General features: G+C 40.6%; 2 protein-coding genes across 5 annotated transcripts in view; one reads left to right on the top strand and one right to left on the bottom strand.

Annotated features, from left to right (window-relative positions):
* LOC115795368 (uncharacterized) overlaps positions 1-7,638 on the bottom strand; it is a 71,871-nt gene extending 64,233 nt beyond the window's left edge. Inside the window, exons 1-7 of one of the 4 annotated variants that reach the window (XM_030751236.1) lie at positions 7,424-7,636; positions 6,712-6,787; positions 6,329-6,447; positions 5,820-6,239; positions 5,511-5,721; positions 5,018-5,229; positions 3,745-3,868 (exon numbers count right to left, since the gene is read on the bottom strand). In XM_030751236.1, the coding sequence (XP_030607096.1) occupies positions 3,803-3,868; positions 5,018-5,229; positions 5,511-5,721; positions 5,820-6,239; positions 6,329-6,447; positions 6,712-6,751 (1,068 nt within the window). In that variant the 5' untranslated portion in view covers positions 6,752-6,787; positions 7,424-7,636 and the 3' untranslated portion in view covers positions 3,745-3,802. Of the gene's footprint in view, positions 1-3,744; positions 3,869-4,777; positions 4,940-5,017; positions 5,230-5,510; positions 5,722-5,819; positions 6,240-6,328; positions 6,448-6,711; positions 6,828-7,423 lie in introns of those variants that run through there. The other 3 variants (XM_030751233.1, XM_030751235.1, XM_030751234.1) reach the window with 3 other exon arrangements.
* Positions 1-23,514, top strand: part of astn1 (astrotactin 1) — a 449,367-nt gene that overhangs the window by 407,697 nt on the left and 18,156 nt on the right. Inside the window, exon 21 of the mRNA XM_030751231.1 lies at positions 21,004-21,139. Within this exon, the coding sequence (XP_030607091.1) occupies positions 21,004-21,139 (136 nt within the window). The remainder of the gene's footprint in view (positions 1-21,003; positions 21,140-23,514) is intronic.

Here is a 23,514-nt window from a genome sequence, read left to right as displayed (position 1 = left end):
CTTGACGTTAACTACAAAGTTCCTCACCAGTCTTTGATCTAGCACTTTGCTAGGACGTGCATTTGTGAAATACCACATGATTGAACATGGTGTTGGTAAGTCCGCAACTGGCATGCAGATCAATAGTAGAATATCATTTGATTTTAAAACTGCATTGACTCCAGTGTTTGTTTTTTTTAATCTTTTCCAACATAAGCATCAGTGTCTCCCTATGGGTTCCAAATTGAACCTCACCCAGGGATTCCAACGAGGCCGTCTTATCTGAATTCATGTTCAACACAAAAACAGATGGGACTCGGAGCTTTCCTCTCTAAAACAAGCAATGCTAGTGATACTGTAAGTTTCCTATAGCGCTCAAGGGCAAAAATCCGAACACTGTAATACAGCTTCTTACCTTGGATAAAAGGGGGAATGGAGAGATTCCAGACCCTATAAAGTTGATGTTTGTTGGCAATAATAATAATAGAACCTAATTAGTTGCTGTTGCATTGATTGTATTCTTCACTAAAGAGAGGAAATAACACAATTTGTGCAATATTTTATGGTAATCTTGCTTTCCTGCTGTAATCTGCAGAGGACCATAAAGAGTTTCCTTCTTAACCACGAAGTCACAGAGCTGAGGAGGTAAATGTTTATTTGATAATTAGCCAAAGCTGTGCCTTAACTGCTAAACATGATGTAGTCTTAAAAGCATTCGGCCTTAAAAACAGCAGATTAATACTGAAGTGTTAACAACAACAACAAAAAAAGCTTTACTGTGCAAACTAAATGTATTTAAAAGCCCTTCTGTGGGATCTCCCTGTGATAAAAGAAACAATACCTAATCTCTGAGAAATGCTCTCACCAGTATCTATTAGTGTATGCTCGATTAGGATGAAGGGCCATACCATTACATACAGACATGTGCATACGCTCTTTTCAGGTCATTGTCTGACTAACCGGAGTCAAGCTGCCCAGCTGATTTTAATTAATAGAGAGCTGTTGTACAAAATTTCATCAGATGCACTGGGATTAAAAAGCATATGCGCTTCTAAAGGCATTATAAAGAAGTATATTTTATATGTGAGAGGCTGAATTTCACTGGTAAGTCAGATTGTCTGCCATGTTGACGTGGAATTAATGAAAAACAGTCTGGTGATAGTATCCAGGTACTGTCTGGTCCATCTCCACTTGTGCTTATATCATTCTCCATGCGGATTTGTGGTTCTTCGTGCAATTACAATTCACAAGTGTGTCTTGTGCGTGCGTGGCAATTACGAACGAGAGGTTTATGCAGAGTTAACATCTACAGTAATGCAGATGGACAGCAGAGGGCACTGTGCTTGTGTGGTTTGAAAAGTAGGGCCTTTTACTGCCTTTATCTTGTGTTTTACTGCATTTATCTAGTGTTGCTACAGTTTAAACGGACTCAAGATTTCACATTGCTTGCTTTTTTCTCGCCAGTAACTTCATGTAGCACAAGTAAACAGAGTAAATTAAAACTACAAACTGCTTTGTCGCTGTCAGAATTTCATTTTTCAGGCATCTGAATCCTTTTTGTCGATTCACATGCTCAGAAAAGATAATCAAATGAAAATGGCAAAGCCCATTAATTCATACAGAAGAAATACAGTACAGAAAAAGCAATGGAGAGGCAAGGCTGAGATGGTCTGGACATGTGCAGAGGAGGGATAGTGGAAATATTGGACAAAGGATGTTGAATATGGAATTGCCCGGCAGGAGGAAAAGAAGAAGACCACACAGGGGCTTCATGGATGTGGTGAAGGAGGACATGCAGAGGGTTGGCATGGCAGAAGAGAATGCTAGGGGTAAGGTGAGATGAACATAGACGATCTGCTGTAGCAACTCCTAAAGGGAGCGGCTGCAAGAAAAAGATCTGATAAACATTTGAGCTAACAAATCTACTTTCTAATCAAGATTACATATTTTAATGAGAATTATAACACGCATTTATGATTTCGATTGGTCTTTAACCCTTATTCTAGTTTAATGAAGCTGTGACACGGTGATTTAACTGCAGAATGATATAAGCGTTCAGCAGCCTTGCTTATATATAGGAATATAATCAGAGTACAACCAGTTGGCAACCAGCTGAGTCAAGTTCCCTACTGCAAAGAGCATCCAGTCTTCACAGATGAGTTTCACTCATGAGTGCAGACTGATTGATTTCAACGTGTTGGCAATCTGCTTGTGTTTATCAATTGGACGACGGTTATTTGCAAACTTTTGCCAGTCAGTCTGAGAGTGATTGCAGTCAGTCTGAGTCAGACCACAACAGTTTGGAGACAGGTTGCCTCCCACCAGGTGACCTATGCAAGTGCCTTTTGATCAAAAGTGGTTGCCCAGAGGTTTAGAGTGTATCATGCTCAACCAGTTGCAACCACTGTAGTCACCGCAACTACATGTAATTAAAAAAATATTCAATTTAATCACTGAACAACCACCAGTTTTTCCTAATTGAAAGGAGGTTGCTGTCCTGTTTTTACTCTAGTGTGACTGTGCCATTGAAACAGGTAGAGACATCCATCTATAAGTTGAGTCTGCAATTGCTTTATAATTTCTTTGGCAAAATTTATACCCCTAAATATGTGAAACGTTCTACCATATCAAACTTTAACTGCAGTCAGTACTCTTAATACCAGCTCAGACGGCCTCAGTTCTGCGGCGCAGTGCTGCAGTGCAGAGCAGGTGTGCAAGCAGTGTGTGTGAAAAATGAGCTAATGTGCTGAAATATTGCTTCCCTGAAATGGATAAGTGGAAGAAAATGTATGGAAATTAGAATGGCATGAACCAAGAAAACAAACAAGTGCAAGCCAACCAGAGTGTGTCTTTAGTTGCTACCTAACTTACCAGACAGGTTATCTAGTTATCTAATATAGTTAAACCTATGAGTCACATCAAGGAAATACTTAAGGCAGAAACCAGGCTCTGTTCTGAAGCCATAGTGAAATGAAAAGTAGTAAATGTGGGCCTTCATGAATGGTTTTATTTTATTTATTTATTCATTTTTGGTAAGTTCACAGAAAAGTGGATAATCTGCGTGATCTGGATGACACGGTATCAGGATTCTGCTTCACTACGCACGCAAGGAAGTAAAGCATTTGGTCCAAATCAGTGTGGACTCACACATTTGTAGACATAGAATCATATCCGTTGCGTGAGACAAACACCTGATGGACAGCAGGAATACTGAAGCACTTAAAAATGTCATCAGCATGAATTGTCCATAAGAGATGGGAGTTCTCTTGAGACAAATTGGAAAGGGAAAGATTTGGATTTGGAGGAGTTAAACAAGCCAAAAAAACTCTCCATATAAACCACATATAAAACACTGATGTGTGAACATGCAGTGACAGGAATGACAGGCATGGCTCCTTTACATAAGCACTCCTGTTGTATTGCTGCTTGTTGCATCCGCCCTCGTCCAAGGTGTTTCATTGTTTTATTGACGCATTTGGCTAAATCTAGTTTTAGCGTGCAAAGCTCTCTCACGGTAACTGCTATCAATTTGGTCAACCTCACTTCTATCAAATTATAAAACAATTTATCGCCCCTCTGTAGATACAAATTACACCGCTGTGACGCAAATGCAGCTTTGCAGCATACATATCAAACAAAATTGAGAGAAGGCAGAAAGATATTGGAGAGCTGTTTTGCTCTATTTTTTCTTTTCTTTGACATGAGGCAGTTTTATATAATTAAACCCCTAGGCGGTCCCATACTCTTCATCTTCCTCTTCCTCTTTCTGTTCTGTTCTGTCTATTTAACAATTACCCCTTAACATTCAATGTGATACTGGCCTTTAGACGTTAAAGCAGTCCCGTCCATGTGGCCAGTCTCTATGGTCTGGTAGTGGTTGTGACCACTGCTGCAATGACAAGTAATAAAAGTGAAGAGTCTGTCAGAGATCTGGTTTTGTGTGTTTTCCTTTTATCCGATGGAAAGGTAGACGACCGTATCCAGATGTTATTTGTTAAGGCTGTTGCTGCCAGTTGTGTCTGTGTAGCTGCCAGCTGCCAAATGCAGCTAGTTACAAGGAAGCTGTCTGCTTTAACAGAAGTGGATGAATTCCCAGACAGCCTATAGTGAAACCTATTATAGGATGGAGAAAGGAGATCATTTGAGCTGAAGTGTTTACCTTTACAGGCAGAATCTGTGTGTGTGCGTGTGCGTGTGCGTGCGTGTGTGTGTGTGTGTGTGTGTTTGTGTGTGTGTGTGTGTGTGTGTGTGTGTCTAAACCTAACTTCAGATTCAAATTTGGTGCTTGATTACTTTCAGCATAAAGCACGCGGCTCATAGCACAGCGTTTTTAATGCAGGTTGCTTCCACCTCTCCACACTCACATGCCACATGATTCTACTTCAACTTGTGAATGAAACATCCGGTAAGAGGAAAACTACAACTTTTGCTTTTATGAAGAAGTGGCATTATGCACTTGTTTCTTTTTGCTAGTGAATCAAGGTGATTGGTATCACTCTCAGTAAGTGCACTTACGTCTGCAGAGTTAAGGCAGTTGGAACAGCGAGCCTAGGTTTGATCAAGTCTAATCTTGATGTCATGAAAAGGTTGGTAGGCTTGGTTCAACTTTACTCAAATCCAAAATCTGCTCCCGCAGACCGAATCTAGCAACTGCTTCTTTAGCCACGCATGCTGTCCAAAGCTACTTAACCTGGATAAGCAAGGAAAGCCGTAACATGCAAGTACTTTATCTTTTTATGCATATTTCTTTCTGACTGCACTGCAAAAACTACCTGTCTAAATATAAGGAAAAAACTACTTAATTTGGAAAGATTCAGACTATAATCATCGGTGGCTTTAACACCTTCTTCCAAAGACCATGAAACTGAACCATGGAGCAGAAGTCCTCCCATCTTGCCTTTACTTCAGTTATGAATTTGTTGTTGTTCTTATCCAGGATCCGCCGTAGCTCATCCATCATCTATAGTGCAAGTAAATGTTAAAACCTGCACCAGTGCTTGCTTTATAAGAAAGCCACGATGAAAAGTAAGTCACTTACATTGTGAAGCTCCTTGAAACATGGATATGCCTCTAGAATCTTTGTTGGCCTATCTTCTTCTTTCAGAACATCGCTGTCAATGAAGGCTCTTCTTGATTGAAACTCAAGGTCAAGAATTTGGCAAACAGCATCTCGGTTGGGTTTTGGCTTCTTATACAGGTCCTGCAGAGTCTTGTAATGCCTGGCCTGTGTTGCTAGACTATCCATGTTGACTAAAGGGGAAAATACAGAATCAGTAACTGGATCCAACATATCAATCTAAATGATACTATGTGTTTTAGCCAGCAAGCCTAACATTGTGTGTTATATATTTATGATGGTTATTCTACAGAAAGTCAAATACATGAATATTGAAAAATCACATCCTGTCACAACAGATCAAAACCTAATCAAGTTTAAATTTAAAGTGTAATATATCAAGACATCCCAATCTATCAAAGTCATCCAGCCTTCACGTCCATCATTATTGCCATAATTAGAATTTGTCAATTACCTGAACTGTCGCCATCAGAACTGCTCACTGGTGGCAAAAGAATCGTTGATCCGCCACTTGAATCTGCATCATCATCTTCTCCCTGGTCACTTGGTGAGAACTCAATGTGGCGCCTTTTTTTTGAACGGCCCCTCTCTGGTGTGGGACCCTGCCTCTTTCGAGGGGACTTAATATTCAGGATCCTCTTCTGAAGATAACTGTACATGCTCGTCTATGGTGAATAAGATGTTGAAAGAAAAAAAGAAATGTAATATCACGTATATAATTTCAGAAGTCTGAAATAAATGTGAAAAAAATTTAATCACATACATATTTGGCAGGTAAGTCGTTATCCTGTAGCATGGGATAATACTCCACTAGTTTCTTAGCCATGGCAGTAACATCGTACTTGGACGGGTATCGTAACTCCTCTCCTTGTCGATTTGCTCTCAAGATTGAAATCATGCTGGTGACAGTGTTTCTCACCAGCCTGCATCTCAGCTCTTTGGACATGGCAGCTTCTCCCTCTCTACCAGTGCAGGCCATCTCAAAATAGTGTTTCCGAGCTAGTTCCAGCTCACCATCTGTATAGATCACATATTCAGGAGGACTGGGAAGCTGTAGAGTCTTCTCTGGGGTTTTCTTTACCAAAGGAGTGGATGTCTGGGGAGATGGAGGTGTTCCTTTAGGTGAAGACCTAGTTCCTGCTTCACCAGGGCCAGCTTTGTCTGGTAAGGTGGAATAGTCCTCCTAAGAAAATAATTCAAAACATAAATATTGTAGGTGTTACAAACAAAACTGCACTACACGTTTTTAGATCAAAGGCAGCAAAAACTTGCCTCTTTGTGAAGATGAGCCCACAACTGTTTCCTCCTGAGAAAGTTTTCTGGACCAGGAAAAAGATCTCTTAAATCATCACGACTGAGGGTGTGGATTAAAACCTCATCTATGTTGGCAGCTGTAAAGAGAGGTCAAATAGTAATAAACCTTTTAGAGTTGAAAAACGTGGACCTTATAAATTTAATGGTATTCAACTTGACAGGGCAAATAAAATCCAAATTGTCCTCTTACTGTTTCATCTCCCAGCTACAAATAAATATAAATAGAATAAAATTTTGACATTTGGGTGTTTTGAGATTACATAAATAGTTAAAATTCAAATTTGAAACCAATGTCAGCATGGACAACTTTATTTTATTAAAGACACTTAAACTTGACATACCATTTAGAACTGATACTGTAACATCATCTAGTCCATCCATGATTTCCGTGTGTCTAACTTTTAATTGCGCCTTTATCTGAGGGCATGAAAAAAAAACACGACATTAAGCCAAGGCTCAAAAAATCATGCTCAAAAGTATGTCAGACCATTCAAACAGTACAACACCTTATGGACTTTTCAAATACAACACATGTATTTTCCTTCTGTATACAGTGGACCCAGAGTGATTGACAGGAGCCTCAACTAGTGCAGAAACTAAACTATCAGCATTTTCCTCCACAGCCTGCATAGGTCCCTCAGCTAAGACATGCACACCTGCCTCTGATCTGCATCTGCTGTTCCTACGTTCATTAGTACCAAGTCTGTCTGCATGTCCTGCTAATTACATCAAACATGTACATATTTTATGTGGAAAATTGTATTCAAACTTGTAACACTATTGGTTAGTCATGGTAAACAAAAAAAAAAAACTTAGCGCATTGTAACGTAAATTGCAGGACCAAACCTGTTAGCTAATATTAGCTAAGCATGCTTAGCTAATATTAGCTAAGCATGCTTAGCTAGCTGGCTTTTAGGCTACAGTGGCAAAAAACTTGTGGACGTATTATGAGAACTGATAGTCCATCCATGGGTAAACTGAATGCTGGACCAGGCTGCTGTTTTCCCAGTAGTACAAAATTTTTAAATCAAATGCTGTAAAAGTTCTCCTTACCTCAGCAGAATCCAGTCCAAGCCTGCTTCTTCGCTCCCCTTCAAACGGTTACAGGACAGACGTGACCACATGAGGGCAGTCAGGGGGGAGTAGGTGCAGACCATAATAATGTTTCTAAAACTTGTAAAGTAATAACAGTCATAATAGGGGGATATTATAACTATAAATTACATTTTAATTATTACTCCTGTTGTGGTCCCTTACTGAATCACAATAACTAGAGTTTAAACTAGATTTAATGAGCGTTTTGATGTAACCGACCCCCCTCCATATTTGGTAATGACCTGCAGCGCCTGTATGAGCCCGCCAACAACAGCTCAAAAGTGATGTGAAGCAGTAAGGTATTTGTTTCTGCTCTTGCTTCTTAGACTGAACATTTTGTCCACTTTCTTCTGCTACATTTACATTTCTAATAGAGGTTTACGAACGTGTGTTGTAGTGCTAGCATGACTTGATTTTGCCGTGAGTGAAGATTTTCATTAGGCTAAGAATAGACTGTCTGCATTCAGCTAGCTGCCCTGTTTTTTCTTTTTGGCGGTTTAACATGGCCTGTTGGAGGTGTATGATTTGCTTTGTTTTTGTTGCCTTAACATTGAAGTCTCTCTTGAGCCATATTAACAAAACACATAGCCGCAGTCCAAACTTCCGAGTCATATGCGGAATAGATGGTTGTACAGAGGAATACAGAGTCTTTAACTCTTTTTACTACCATATCAGACGCACTCATGCTCTGTATCTTGCGACTGGGAACCCTCCTACCCAGTGGATGACAGCAGCATCATCTGACTTATCACATGCTGCAGGTGAACATTTTGGCATACCAGTTTTTTCTGACTGTGCCACTAAAACACAAGGAATGCAAAGGACCGACAGTGAGGTCAACATACCTGTCATTCCAAATGAAATGTCAAGTCCGGAGCTTGAGGATTTCCAGACTCCAAATACTGATAATCAGGTAAGATGCAATGTTTGCTAATGAAAATGTTTAACAGTTAACATTCAGGTGTTTATATTATTTTTTTAATGTATATTAACACAACATATCTACAGGAAGGAGCTGCTACAGCAAGTGAAAATCTCATCAGATGTGCAGCTGCATTTACCATCAGTGTCCGGGAAAGATGTCACCTATCCCAGGTATTGCACAAACCTAAGTGTTAGGGAAGTAAAATATATATTGAATATATGTATGTGTGTCTGCATTTAAGTATGCGTTTTACCACAGTCATAATTTGCTTATAAAGACTTGAAAATTGGTCCTTGATAGAGTTTGAAAAGTGCTTGAATAAGACTGGGAAAAGGTCTTGAAAGCATGTAAACTTACAATTCTAATTCTATGGACCATTTTATAATTCCACTGTCAGAGCTACAACAGTGTCATATTTTGTGACAAGGATACACACAAACTTTTTGGCTCTGGGGCCACATTGACTTTTTGAAATTTGACAGACGGGCCGGGCCAGCACCAGATGGATACATATTTAACATAAACATATAAAAAAGCATTACAGTGTTAATACTTAGATTTGCATTTAGTGGGAACAGTGTTGTTTTTAAGTAATGAGAACACGCACGTGTGAAAAGAGGTCAAAAGGGTGCAGGAACAAGAGCAAAAAGAAAGTCTGCACACCAGAGAAGTGTAATTCTGACTTTTGAATTCTGAGCAAGAACTGGACAGAGATCATTTTGGTATGAAATCCTATTCAGAATGTTCTTAAGAAGTGTAATGCTAGTCTCATATTGAACAAACTGTATATAGCTCATATTTCTTTGTTGTTTTTGTTTCAGAGGGGTGTCAACAGTATTGTCTCTGGAGTCCAGCAGTATCAAACTGCTTATCTCAGTACCATGAAGGACACCATGAAGTCGCTCTTTCAAAGACATTCAGACAATATGGAGCAGCTACAAGAGGCAGTATTGGCAGAACTGGAAAATTTTCAAGATCCTTTCTCCATGATGGCTTCCACATACATTCAGGACAGCACAATCCAGAGGCTTTTTAACCCAGTCATACCAGAGGAGGTAGTTATGTCTCAAAAGGTTTGCAGAGTTAACAAAGGACAGTCAAGAGTAATTGCCATCAAAAACAGAAGTTTTTACTATATACCCCTTATTAGGAGCCTTGAACAGTTGTCCAATTCCAGGATTTTTGCCATGATCAACACCGCACCTCAGAGTTGCCACAAAGATGGGTTTTTGTATGACATTATTGATGGGAGCATTTATAAATCCCATCCACTGTTTTCAAAAGAACCTTCTGCTTTACAGATAATTTTGTATGCTGATGAAATAGAGATATGCAATCCTCTTGGGTCACATGCTTCAGTAAATAAATTATTCATGTTTTATTATACTTTAGGAAACATAGACCCCAAGTTTAGGTCAAAGCTTGCTGCAATCAGACTCCTTGCTATAGCAAAAGCTGATGATATTGACAAATGTGGTGTTGATTTTGTATTACAAAGGATTGATGAAGACTTAAAGTTGCTCTATAATGGTGTCAAAATCCAAACACAGCGTGGTAGCATGGATTTATTTGGCGCTGTAGTTTCGGTCTGTGGTGACACACTTGCCCAACATGAGCTTGCTGGTTTCAAGGAAGGAGTTGGTTTTGCATATAGTAAGTGTAGGCATTGTGAATGTACCTTTGATGAAATGCAAATTAATTTTAATGAACTAAGTTTTACTAAAAGGACAATGAAAAAACATATTAAGCAGTGCTGTGAAATAGAAAAGGCTTGCACAGACTTCTTGAAATCATCTCTCAAAACCACCTATGGTATAAACAGAAGAAGCAAGCTGATTGATTTCCCAGCCTTTGACCTCATTCAACAAACACCACAGGATATAATGCACATCATTCTTGAGGGTGTTGCACCCATGGAAATTAAGTGTGTGCTAAAACACCTTGTTCTCTCTGGACAGATGGAGTTGGATGTGTTCAATTCTGCCATGCAGAGTTTTCCTTTGTCACCAATAGACATACGTGACAAACCCTGCCCTATCAGTGTCACTACCTTGGCATCTAATGACAATAAACTGAAACAGTCCTCGGGGCAAATGCTGATACTGTTGAAGATCATGCCTTTTCTGCTCAACAGTATAGAGAAAAATGAATATGTTCAGTTTGTTTTGGACTTAATTAAGATTGTTCAGATACTCTTTGCCCCTATTTTATCTGTACAAAGTGTGTTCAGACTGAAGAATATGATTGAACAGCATTTGAAACAGTTTAAGAAACTTTTTCCTGAGAATAATATAATACCTAAGCAACATTACTTGTTGCATCTCCCTGCTCAGATTCTTCATCTGGGGCCTGTGATAAGGCACATGTGTATGAGATTCGAATCAAAGCACTGTTTTTTTAAACAATGGGCATCTAAATTGAACTTCTAAAATGTCTATAAGTCACTTGTGAACCATAATCAGCTTTCTGAATGCTGTCAAAATGAAATGGGCACTGAGCATCCAATATTTGTACGTGAGAAGGAATTGGGTCCTGTCTCTGAAGTGAAAAATCCTGAGTATATTGCAGCAAAGATAAGAGATTTTTTGGGGATAGGTGGCATACAACATGGAGTCAAAGTAAAATGGCTTATTCTCAATGGGAACAAGTACATAAGTGAAAAGTCTCTAATAATCACCAGTGTGAGTGACACAGTTCCTGTTTTTGGACTTATTAAAAACATTTTTGTGGTAGACAGTTCATTATACTGTTTTGAATACCAGCTTTATGAGACTGTGGGCTTTAATACCGATTTTTTAGCATATAAAATTGTAGTTCCTAATCTCGCCCAAGCAACAGAGTTTATAGATGCTGAAAAGCTAGTTGATCCTACATCATATTATCCAGTCAGTTTCAAATGCAGTATGTATGCTCTGACAAAATATAACCTTGATGATGTCATTGCACTTAAAAGTTGAAATGAAACAGTGGAAGATGTGCTGTGATTTATTGCCTATGTTGTGGCTGTGGATTCTTACTACATAAAATGTTACACTGCAGCTTTGTAAATATTGTAAATAAATGTGTTAATGATGGGCCAACAAACGCCTAAGCGACTTATTACTGAGAGGCCTTAAAATAAGCTTTCGCATCTAAAAATGGTTATGAAATATACAATGTGATCTCAAACAGTGTCTCAGTGATACAATTTAGCCTAAAATGCATGTAAAGTAACTAGTTTAAGGATTTAGTAACTAAGTAAGAAATAAAAGTAATATATTCTAAAAACAAGTGTTATAATCTTACACATTCAGCTCCTGCTTAGTATATCACTCTCAAAACAAGAACAAAAATACTTTTTGGCTCAATGTAAGATTATTAGACTTAGATAGACTGTCAGTTTTTGCAGTGTGGATCAAAATGACATGAAATAACATAAATTCTCCACAGTGTTTCACAGTGGGAACACCATGTTGCTATTGTTAGCACGAGTGTGTGTGTGTGTGTTTTGAATTAAGCAAAGGTTCTAAGTAATAAGCAGGGTTTTTTTTTTTTTTTGGAAGTGATGTTGCTATAAAAATGCCTGGATCATAATTCTCATGAATCAAAACACACATGAAAGTGATGCTTACTTTTTCTCCTGCCTGGGTTAGAGCCAGAGCAGCGCTATATGATCAGTGCCCACCGGTCTGTCAGTTTGTTGCTGATTTTTATTTGAATTTTTTCAGCAAAATTACGCAAAAACTGGCAAGCCGAATTTCGTGAAACGTGGTGGAGAGGTGTAGCAGGGTCAAAGAAAGGAACCATTAAACTGCCAAATGAGACAATCTTTGCACTTGCCTTGATGGAGGATCTGCTGCCAGGTGCCCGTCTAGCTTTCATATCAGGCTATCTGATGTTTGGCAGACATTAATATTCCACAGTAAAAACATTATCATCTTTAAAGCTCCTGTCTTTTCCATTAAGAAGCAGAGAAAAACAGCCGTGGATTGGCTGGAGTGGTCCACACAAGCACACACACACACACACACACACACACACACACACACACACACACACACACACACACACACACACACACACACACACACACACAAAGGGTCCAGCCAGGCCTGCACAACTGAACTGATGACAGCAGGCAGGACTTCAAAAGGTGAGACATCCCATAACTCACATCAGTCTCCTGGCAATCCTTGATTTTTCCAGCCAATCATACTCTAAGAATGCTGAGTAAACAATTCCAGCTGAATGACAAGTTCCTCCGAGCACCTCAATCAAATCTGAAGTTGGTTCTTTGCAATCTGTATGCAACGTAGTGACTTGGCTTTACTTAACCTGATACAAAGCCATTCTTATGAGGTGGATAAATTTGCTGTTACCTGGGGTCATGTTCCACACTGTGTGCTTGGTGTGGGTTACACTGTGTAAGTGGGTCTCCATGTGCCTGTCTTAATGCATGCTGTCAGTTTGCACCTGAGTGGAAGGCCCACCAAAAATAAATAAAAATGTTTTCACGTTTGGATAAAGGGGAAAAATGACATCTGTTTCATAAATTCGAAATATTTAGGCGTGTGGGAAACATGTCTCAGAGAGAACAGATTTGGTGATATGGATTTTCAGAGTTTCACAAACATAAAGCTAACAAGTAAACTCCAGTGAACTGCAGTTTGAGAAATACCAAAATGAAATGCTCACAATGGTTCTTCACTATATCACAGAAACATGTAAAAATAAAGTAATGTAAATAAAAACTGTAGCAGCAAACCTTTGGTCATGAGCGTTGTGTTCCATACGTACTGTCTTGGCAATAACCAGCAATAATAAGACATACTTGATCCAAAAATGTGTGAGTTCAGCAGCAGAAACATGACAAACAGCCTGACTGAAGAAAATAATATATAATAGTACAAAAAAAAATAGGAAACAGAAAATAGAAAAAAGTGAAAAGCTCAATAAATCAAATCTAAATATAATATCATTAGGTAACAAATAGGTACAGCATCATGTGGCAGCAGAGCTGAAGCAGATGTTGGAGAAAGAATTCAGCTGCAGTAATCATACTCTAAGAACGATGCAGACCCACCTGCAGAGGCTGGTCCATGGCTATGGATAATCCATTTATTATCAGAACCACGGTCATGTGGATGACCTCTGCAGCAGCAGCGTAACAGCGAGTAATATGGACGCTGTATCAGGGCCCCAGAAGCACTCCTGCACAGTAACACGCCTGGGGTTGTAATGATGCATACTGAGAAAATCTCCCACAGTGTCTGTTTGGAGTTTTGCTGCGTATTCAGGAACTATCGGGATAGAATTTCCTGTTTCGGGCTGATTTAGTGATTTTGCTAAATAGACAGATTTACAACCCAGGTGAACCTTTAACAGTCTACCAGTGTCATCCTAGGATAAGCCGGCTGGCCTGCGCTCTACAATAAAAATGGAGGCTCATGTTTCTCAGATAGGGGGGAAGTAAATGCTGGTGCAACAAGTGAGGAAAAATCCGAGTTCACACAAATGTGCCCATTTTTTTCTTCTTTTATTGTTATTATTATTATTTCTGCTATTGTATAAATCTTTACGCATTCTTTTCCGTTTTTTTACTTGAAGTATCATTCACTGAAGTTTCCTGCCGCTTACATATTGACACGATATGTAAGCTGTTCCCTATACTGAAGGCATTTTTCTCTTTATTCCAGTCTTTTACCGCACCAAATGTTGAGCAATTCAGAGTTTAGGTGTTCTGATTGACAGCTGCTTTGGAAACTATTCCACAGTGGAAATTGGCTCTTCTTTATATACTGTGCCTCATAGTAAATCAAAGATATCTTTTGCTCTGTTAAACTTGGGGAGTATTGTGCAGCTATTCAGAGAATGTGGAATCATAATAACCCTGGAGCGTTTGCAGCTTAGGAGGAAATTTTAATGAAATTGCTCAGGACTCAAGCTTATAGAGCAGTTAATGAGCTAATAACACATAAAATGCAAATGTTTTCACATGCCGTTTCCAGAGACATTTTTTGTTTCACAGTGGCCTGGCCAAGTCAGCAGCTCTCTGGCTTCTAGGATCAGTTTCATCTTCATCTATTGTGTTCAGTCATGCCCATAAATGCCATGGCAGCACACAGTGTTCACGGTGTTACAGCTCTCCTTTGACAGAGACATTTGTTATGGTCGAATTAGGTGCACCTTGTGTTCTTTTGGCCTGCAGGCCACCCACATCAAGCATTCCTGTCATCATGACAGTGCACAGTGGGGGTTCCTGAAACTGGGCTGTATGTATGGGCTGGAGTTCTGCTGCTTCAGGTGGTATACAGAGGATACTGGCAAGAAGGATATGATTGAGAGAAAAAATTGGACAGATAAAAAGTAAACAGCAGTGCTTGAACCCACAGAGAGAACCCACATGTGTCTCAGTCCAAAGGTAATTCAAATTTTCTACGGTATTTTTTATATTTTCAGACATTCGTGTCAGCACCAACTCTGAGTTTTAATGAGCTTATGACTTGTGTGTGAGCGAGGGTGTGTTAAAGGATTCATGAACCGTTGGCTCAGATCGGTTCTCTCCTCTTCCTCCTGCACAACTTTACAACATGTGAGAGAGGCAGTTTGGGAGTAACAGCAGATAGGGATTTGAGTATGTGAGAATGGATCAGCGCTATGTACTTGGCTAATATTTTTTCAATCACAGCAGACTGACGCTGCCAAAGGCACCTTGAGATCAGTGATTGAGGAGAGGCCAAATGTGCAATATGGCTCAAAAGAACACTGTGTTTTCTAGACTAGAACAATTCCTATTTATCACAATGTGGGGTCCTTTGTTCAGCTTTGCTGTGAGCAGAGTCCAAAAAATACAAGAAACACGAGCAGTCCGATGTTTCAGATGGGTTTTAAAAAATCAGACAGCATATTCAGTGTATCACTTTATTTGGGCCTAAACTTACAACTATAGCCCGTGGATGTCAATGTAGACACACTTCAGAGGAAACTGGAAGGCCACATAACATCTTTTCATAACCTGTCTGGGGTTTAATGAGGCTCTTCTTACAAAAGACAGAAGAGCATTCGACACACGTTGACAGGAAGCACAACACTGTAATATGGTGATGAGGAGGAAAAAATTATGGAAACTATTATGGTCAACGGCTTCTCTGCTCAACACAACTTTAATAACGTTCCTGAGCTCCCTTAGTTATGCTACAATAGGCCTAGGCTGGGGGGTGGGGTGGGGTGGGGTCCCATGATGCACTGTGTTTCTTTTTCATTCACTACTTTTCACTCTCTCTTTGTTTATACCCCACTCTGCATTTAATCATTAGTTATTATTAATCTCTGGCTCTCTTTCTCAGCATATCTTTTGTCCTGTCTCCCTCCTCCCTCCCAGCAGATGACTGCCCCTCCCTGAGCCTGGTTCTGCCGGAGATTTCTTCCTCTTAAAAGAGAGTTTTTCCTTCCTTATGCTTGCTCGTAGAGGGTCGTTTGATTGTTGTTTTTTTTTCTCTAATTGTTTTTACTTCACAATATAAAGCGCCTTGAGACGGCTGTTTTGTTGTGATTTGGCGCTACATAAATAAAATTGAATTGAACTGAAGGTAGGAAATTGATGTGGGGAAATAAACTGCTCAAGAAACACACTCAGCTGTGGACCAGGAGACTGGAGTTTGACTGCAGGGCTCTTTGAATTCAATTCAATTCAATTCAGTTTTATTTATATAGCGCCAAATCACAACAAACAGTCGCCTCAAGGCGCTTTGCATTGTGGGTAAAGACCCTACAATAATACAGAGAACTGTTTTTAAGTTTTGCTTTCAGCTTGTTTAGTTAGAGAGACTGCTTGGCTTGGTTTGTTAGGAAAAGATAAACCCTTTTACAAAGTTAAACACATGTTTCAAAGCTTCGTTTTCTAGATTAGACCTCAGTCACAGAGGCCTAGAGGCCTGTCGGTGATCATCTGGCAACGACAGGTTGTGAGAGAATAATACGTATTCCCCAGCTGGTTGTGAGTGGTTGCTGGCAGTTGCTGTTAAATCAGCTACTAAAGCCACATTCACACAGGCCTAGAGCCTCTGATAGGAAAATGTATGTATTCCAAGACCAATTGGCGAGTGGTTGCTGGCGGTCGCTGGTATGAAATCAGTCTCAAAGAGGTATGCAGTGCTGCACCATATACCTCCAAGTCAGTGTCTTTCATGCAAACTACGGGCAAGCATGGCAATCTGCAAGCAATAAAAGTAATCACAAGGAGGTTTTTTACCCTTTGTTACAGGCCATTCAGTCCCTGTACAACCGCAGCGACAGCTTGGTCCGTATTGAGAACCTCATCTCTGCTTTCTGCAGATGATGCAGTACTGTTGGCTTCATCAGGTAGTGTTGTTGAGCTTGCACTGGAGGGGTTCACATCCAAGTGTGAAGTGGCGAGTATGAAAATGAGCACCTCTAAGTTTGAGGCCATGGACCTAAGCTGGTAAAGGGTGGAATGTTTAATCTGGGTCAGGGACAAGTTGCTGCCCCAGGTGGAGGAGTTTAAGTATCTCGGGGTCTTGTTCACGACTGAAGGGAGACGGGAACGAGAGGTTGACAGACAGATCGTGGTCACGAGCTTTGGGTAGTGACCGAAAGAACGAGATTGCAGATACAAGCAGTGGAAATGAGCTTCCTTTGAAGGGTGGCTGGCCTCTCCTTTAGAGAGAGGGTGAAGAGTGCAGTCATTTGAGAGGGGCTCAAAGTAGAGCCACTACTCCTCCGCATTGAAGGGAGCCAGCTGAGGTGGCATCTGACTTGGACGCCTCCTGGGTGAGGTGTTCTGGGCATGTCCTACTAGGAGGAGGCACCAGGACAGACCCAGGACACGCTGGTAAGATTCTATCTCTCGGCTGGCCTGGGAACCCCTGGATCAGCTGGAGGAGGTGACTGTGGAGAGCGAGGTCTGGGTTTCTCTACTTAGGCTGCTGCCCTGCTGTGACCTGGTCCATCCAATGTTTTTCCTGCTCTCTTCCATAACTAAAAGGGAAAGTAAACAGTAGCTCCACTGCTGTATTTCCCTATTTCCCCATCCACAAAAAGGGATGAATTTGTGCCGTGGTTAAAAGTGAAAGTCTCATCTACACTCTTGTTTTGTTTCCGTTTATTTCAGCTAGGCTCATAAAGGCCTGCAGTATTAGATAGCTGTGGTAAACACAGCCGTTTTGTAACACAGTAGTAAATCTCCACTGAATTATAATGTTTAGACAGACAGTAACTGTACATGAAGATTGATGTTGGATGCAGTTTCCCATTTAGAGCTCTACTTGCTCACAGACTGAGAGAATTACTCAACATATTCCCAAGCTGCATCCTCCATAGAAGCTTCAAACACTGTTTCCTTTTTATATGCCTCCTTACACAGGAGACAGATATTCCAACCGGCTTTGCAATTAATATGCTAAGTGGTGCCAAGCCTCACAATGTCACTTTTCATTTGCATCTCCAGCAGTGGTTATGTCTTTCACTCGTGTGTCAGTCTCTGCGCTCAGTAAACACCTTTCTCTGACAGCAGCAACATACCTTTTTTTTTCATCATGCTCGCTCTCTCTCACTTGTTTACTAGCTGGTGACATGGAGGAGGCTGACACAGATGACCACCTCAGAGCACCCGTCATTCACACGTACAAGTATTTTCGCACACAGAGGTAAAGCTCTTGCGTAGGATATGCACAGGTGACTACTTCGGGGTGTCCATCATTTCACACGCACATATTGCATAAATAAACACAGACAGGGAGTGTTTGTGCAGAGGAAGGTCACAGACGACCACCTCAGAGCACCCATCGCGTTACACACCTTTGCATACACACCGATTTGGCTTTTCTGAGGAGAGGGTTTTTTTTTTTTTCCCTGTACAGTGCAGCACACATCCCAGAGGCTAACTGCTCTTTTGGCGTATTCACTGCCAGCTGGGAAAACATAGCTAGCTGCATACATGACCACCAACCTGGACAGCAGGAAATGAGCCCCGAAGAGGAGGTGCTGGAGGTGAAGTAGGAGCAGGTGAGGGTCACAGAGCTGCCTTAAATGAAATAAATGAGAGGCTCAGGTGAATATAGGTGTTATTCCTGATTCAGCTGAATTACACAAAAATGTAATGTATATATCCATCCATCCATCCATTCGCTTCCGCTTATCCTGTTCAGGGTCGCGGGGGGGCTGGAGCCTATCCCAGCTGTCATAGGGCGAGAGTATATTATTTCATATATATTATTTCATATATATATGAAATAAATGAGAGGCTCAGGTGAATATAGGTGTTATTCCTGATTCAGCTGATTGCTAACTTAATATTCAAGATTATCATACAGTCATGGTAAAAATAAAGTACACCCTCTTTCAGTTCATCAGGACATAAAAACCTGTCTAGATGTCACCTCAACCACCTCAAATCACAACCTCAGATGAACAACTGCACATCACACCTTTAGCAGCGTTAGCACGACGTAATAATTATCTGTATGACTGTCTCAGTCTCTCACATTGTTGTGGAGGAATTTTGTCCCACTCTTCTTTACAATGTTGCTTCAGTTCATTGGGGTTTTGTGGGCATTTGTGGGCAAGTGTATTATATTTGATACAGGAGTTTCTGAGATCTCTGCGTCATCAGTGAGAGTTTTTTTTTTGCATTTGCTGCTGCGGTTTCACTGACCTGTTGTATGACCCAGTTCTGGCCAAACTTTAGGGCTGGACAGATGACCTCACATTTGACTCTAGAATACTTTGGTGTACAGACGAGTTCATGGTTGACTCAATGACTGCGAGGTGCTCAGGTCCTGTGGCTGCAAAACAGGCCCTATCACCCCTCCATCACCGTGCCTAACAGTTGGTGTGAGGGGTTTGTGCTGATATGCTGTGTTTGGGTTTTGCCAAATGTGGTGCTGTGCATCAAAGCCAAACACAAAGGACATTGTTGCAGAAGTCTTGTGGTTTGTTCAAATGCAATTTTGCAAAGCTCAGCTGTGAGCTAACCCTTCCAAACAAGTCATACTTGTTCAGGCTTTTCATGAACCTGAGCTCTAGTTTTGGGGGGGGGGTTTGTTTGTTTTGTTTGTTTGTAGTTTCTCTGAGCATTGCAGGGTTTGACCTTGGGGTGAATTTGTTGGGATGTCCACTGCTGGGAAGATTGACAGCACCTTGGATATGAATGACCTTACAACCCATCTCAGATTGCTGGGCAGCAACAGTTGCTTCTCTAAGATCACTGCTGATGTCGTTCCTCCTTCACACGTTAGCACACCCCTGAATGCTCCAGACCTGTAAACTGTCAAAACACCTGCTTTTATAGAGGCGCTCACACACGCTGATGATCAGTTAATAAAGTGTATTTGATTAGCAGCACCTGACTGCTATTTATCTTCTTAAATGGAATAATTAAGGCTGTGTTTAGTTTTTCACACACAGTTTCAGTTTTTTGGCTTCATTTTTGTTAAATAAATTTGAATTGAAACTTTGATCTCCCTCCTTCTGCAAACTATTAAAGGGAACATTTGTTTTTTTTCATATTTCCTGTCATATTTATACTATTACAATGCTGGATGCTCCTATTAAATATGGTGAATGCTTCAAATAATGAGGCCAGTGAATGTTCAGAGTTCTCAAAACTCGTGACACTATATAATGTCCAAGGAACAGATTAAAATAAATAAGGATTATTTTGACATGAATGATAGAAAACTACTTTTATAACCTTATGAGAGAAGTCAAGAGTTTTCAAGCATGCTTAGATTGTAGAAAGGACTTACACAAAAAGTGAGAGGTAGACATGGAGGTAAAAGAAAACTTTTATCTAAAAAGTCGGTGTCGAATGTGCTCAGAAAAAGTGGGTGGACACTGAATGAGCAACACTCCCTTCCCAGCATGCAGTGTCAAGGTGCCCTTGGACACCCATCTGCAACAGTAAAGTCAAAGACTGTGAATGGAGTGCATATTTACAGCTGTATCAGTGTGATAAGGAACACCCTGTTCTTTCTGCCTTTCTGTAAAAAGGTGGGCTCCAAATCCCAGCCACTGCAGTCAACATGCCTTTTTTTTCACTTAATAAAATTTAGGTCTCTCTGGGCCTTACAGATACATGTTGTACTTTATGTATGAGTTGCAGTACAGCAACACAATCCTCACCTGTTTTATATATTTGGGAAGATGTCTGTTTGCTGTGCAGCAGTGAGATGTGTTATTTGCCCCTTCAAAAATTCATGGAACAGGCAAATTTTTTTAGCTGTGTAAATTTAATTTGACCATCGTACGGTGTGGCAGAGTTATCCTCGTCTTACCTCAAAGCAGTTTAAAAGAGCACTGTTAAAATGTAAAATGAGACTCCTCTGAAATTAAAATGGTTCAATAAAAACTGGATGTTGCTTCCCATTTCAAATATTTAGTTTGGCTAGACTTCAATTTGCTGAGCATACAAAATGAATTAATTAATTAAAACACACAAAAAGTAGTACAATGAGACATAGTTTGGAAGGTTATGGTTGCCATAACTTCCCATGAGATGAAATCATTTACACCCCTAAGCCAGTCATTAATACACTTCAAGGATCGTCTGAACTGTATGCAGTACTCGGATGAATTACTCAAGGGGAGTGTCCCACTGTCTTTACCTGTGCCGCAGAAACCCTTTTAAGCTTTGTGGATGACATCTTGTCTGGAGCTCGGTCCCCGTGTGTGATGTTAGGGGACATCCCCGACCTGCTGTCCTCCTCCATCAGCATGATCATTCGCTGCCTGGAGCCCGACACCACCTACATGTGAGTATGGTAAATGAGATTATGCGAGCGCTGTTTTTAATGTGGGAACGTGACAGAATGAAGAACACTCTGAAGTGAGCATTCATTCAGAAAAATCCATGTTTTGCTTTGTCAGACAGTATTTTTCCCTTGGTTCACTCCGTGGGAGAGCGCCCCACAGATGGAAAAGATTACAATAACTGTGAATGTGGTGATAACTGCTGCAGAGGGCCCGAGGAAAATCAATGGGAAAAAAGAATCTACAGAAAAATAATTTATTTTCTCCTCATGAGATTTAAGGAGAAGTTACTATTCAAAGTCACAGTTTAAATAATATCTGCCATTGCACAAGCATAAAGTATCAGTTGATTTCTAATTATAAGTATCTAACACAGGGGTCGGGAACCCGCGGCTCTTTCAGGCTTAATCTGCGGCTCGTGGAAGTAAATTATAAGTATCCAATTGAAGCGCATTTTATTTTTGTCAGTTCGGTTTCAAATGGCTCTTTCCGTATTAAAGGTTGCCGACCCCTGATCTAACATGTGACTGACTGATGGTGTCTAGTCAGGACAGAAGCTGAATGAATGAATCTGCAGCCACTGTGATTTCAGTTCTGCCCCTGATATTTTTATTTTTAAGCCGGACTTTATCATACTGGAAACAAAAGGCAAGGTGCATTCATAGTTGACTGTGACAGCAAATGTGATGCTAATGTGATGCTAATTGAGAAAAAAACATGCTTACCAGAAACACTGAAATGCTGGCTGTTTAGCCGAGATAATGAGGAGCTGATTTGTTAGCTGCAGACTGAACACGGCATCACACACAGCACCATCAGGGAAATGACACTCTAACCTGATTTTGTGGTTATGCCATCTTTTAAATCCTTTAAAATGTAAATTTTATGTACTTATCCTAATATAATAAAATGCTTCTTCCTAAATATTTATGCAGTCTTGGTTGGGTTCATTTTGGGCCTGAAATGGACACTCAACCAACACTTGATTATATTTCCCTTCAGAGCTGTCTTAATTCTTTGTGGCTTAGATTCAACGAGGTGCTGGAAACATTCCTCAGAGATTCTGATTCATATTGAAATGCTGCAGATTTTTTTGGCTGTTGGATGTTGGATGAAGTCATCCATGATGTGCATCTCCAGTTCCACCACATCCCAAAGCCTCTAAACCTGTATTGAGATCCAGTGACTGTGGACACGTTTGAGTGCAGAGAACTCACTGTCATGTTCAAAGAACCCAGTCTGAGATTATTTGATTATTTGAAATGTGGGACAAGGTGTGTTATCCTGCTGGAAGCAACTCTCACAGATAGATACACTGTGTTCATAAAGGGGTCAGCAACAATACTCAGGTAGGCAGTGGGATTTAATTGATGCTCAGTTGGTACTAAGGGGCCCAAAATCTGCCCAGAAAATATCCACAACGTTACACCACTACACCCGGCCTGAACCACTGATACAAGGCAGGATGGATCCAAGCTTTTATGTTGTTCACACCAAATTCTGACCCTAGCATCTGAATGTTGCAGCAGAAATCAAGCTTGTGCAAACAGTATCTCAGTTTGCAGTTCTTAGCTGACAGGAGCGGCACACAGTGTGTCTTCGTTCCTGTCTCTCTCCCCTCACCCACAACCGGTCGTGGCAGGTGACCGCCCCTCCCTGAGCCTGGTTCTGTTGGGGGGGGGTGCAAAAAAGCCCAGGCAAAGTTTGGTGCTGATAAAGAAAAGGAGAAAAGAGGGAGTAAACAATAAAGAGCAGTGTGTAGACTCATGGATCATATGATCAGAACAAAAGCTAAGAAGAAAACAAAGTATCAGGGAGATTCCTTCTCTCTCTCTCTCTCTATCCTCATTCCTCTCCCTGAGCCGAGCCTCATCACTGCGGCTCATCCGTATCTTTTCTGTGTAGATGTAATGCTCATGATTGGCACTTTGAAGAGGCAAAATATACTCTGTCAGGTGAAATGTGCGCACAAGAAAAGCATGATAGAAAAGCATATAGCAAAAAAAGATACTCAGCAGCTGCATTAAAAGCAAAAGTTCAGACGTTGAGTATATGATAGAAATATTCTTCTTCTAACTGAGAAGAGCTGATCTATTTTTTTTTTAATTTTGTTGTTTTATTGTTTATTGTTTGCATTGCTACATCTTTCTTTGCTCCTGCAGGTGGCTGCAAGTCACATTTTGGCCACTAGGTGGAGATAGTCATTCAGTGAAACTAGCTCTGCAGAGAAGTGCAAATTGTGAGTCTGGTACTCTTCCTGTATTGATAACGCAGGCCCTCGCAGGAAATGCATCAGCTGTGACATGTTTGCTGCTGCTCATATCGTGGTTGTTCAGCACTTTCATGAGAACACACTGTAGAAAACCCATTTTATTAA

The sequence above is a fragment of the Archocentrus centrarchus genome, chromosome 17 (assembly GCF_007364275.1).
Source record: "Archocentrus centrarchus isolate MPI-CPG fArcCen1 chromosome 17, fArcCen1, whole genome shotgun sequence".
Classification (NCBI taxonomy): Eukaryota; Metazoa; Chordata; class Actinopteri; order Cichliformes; family Cichlidae; genus Archocentrus; species Archocentrus centrarchus.
Note: the sequence above shows the minus strand (reverse complement) of the source record. Positions and strands in the feature narration are given on the sequence as shown.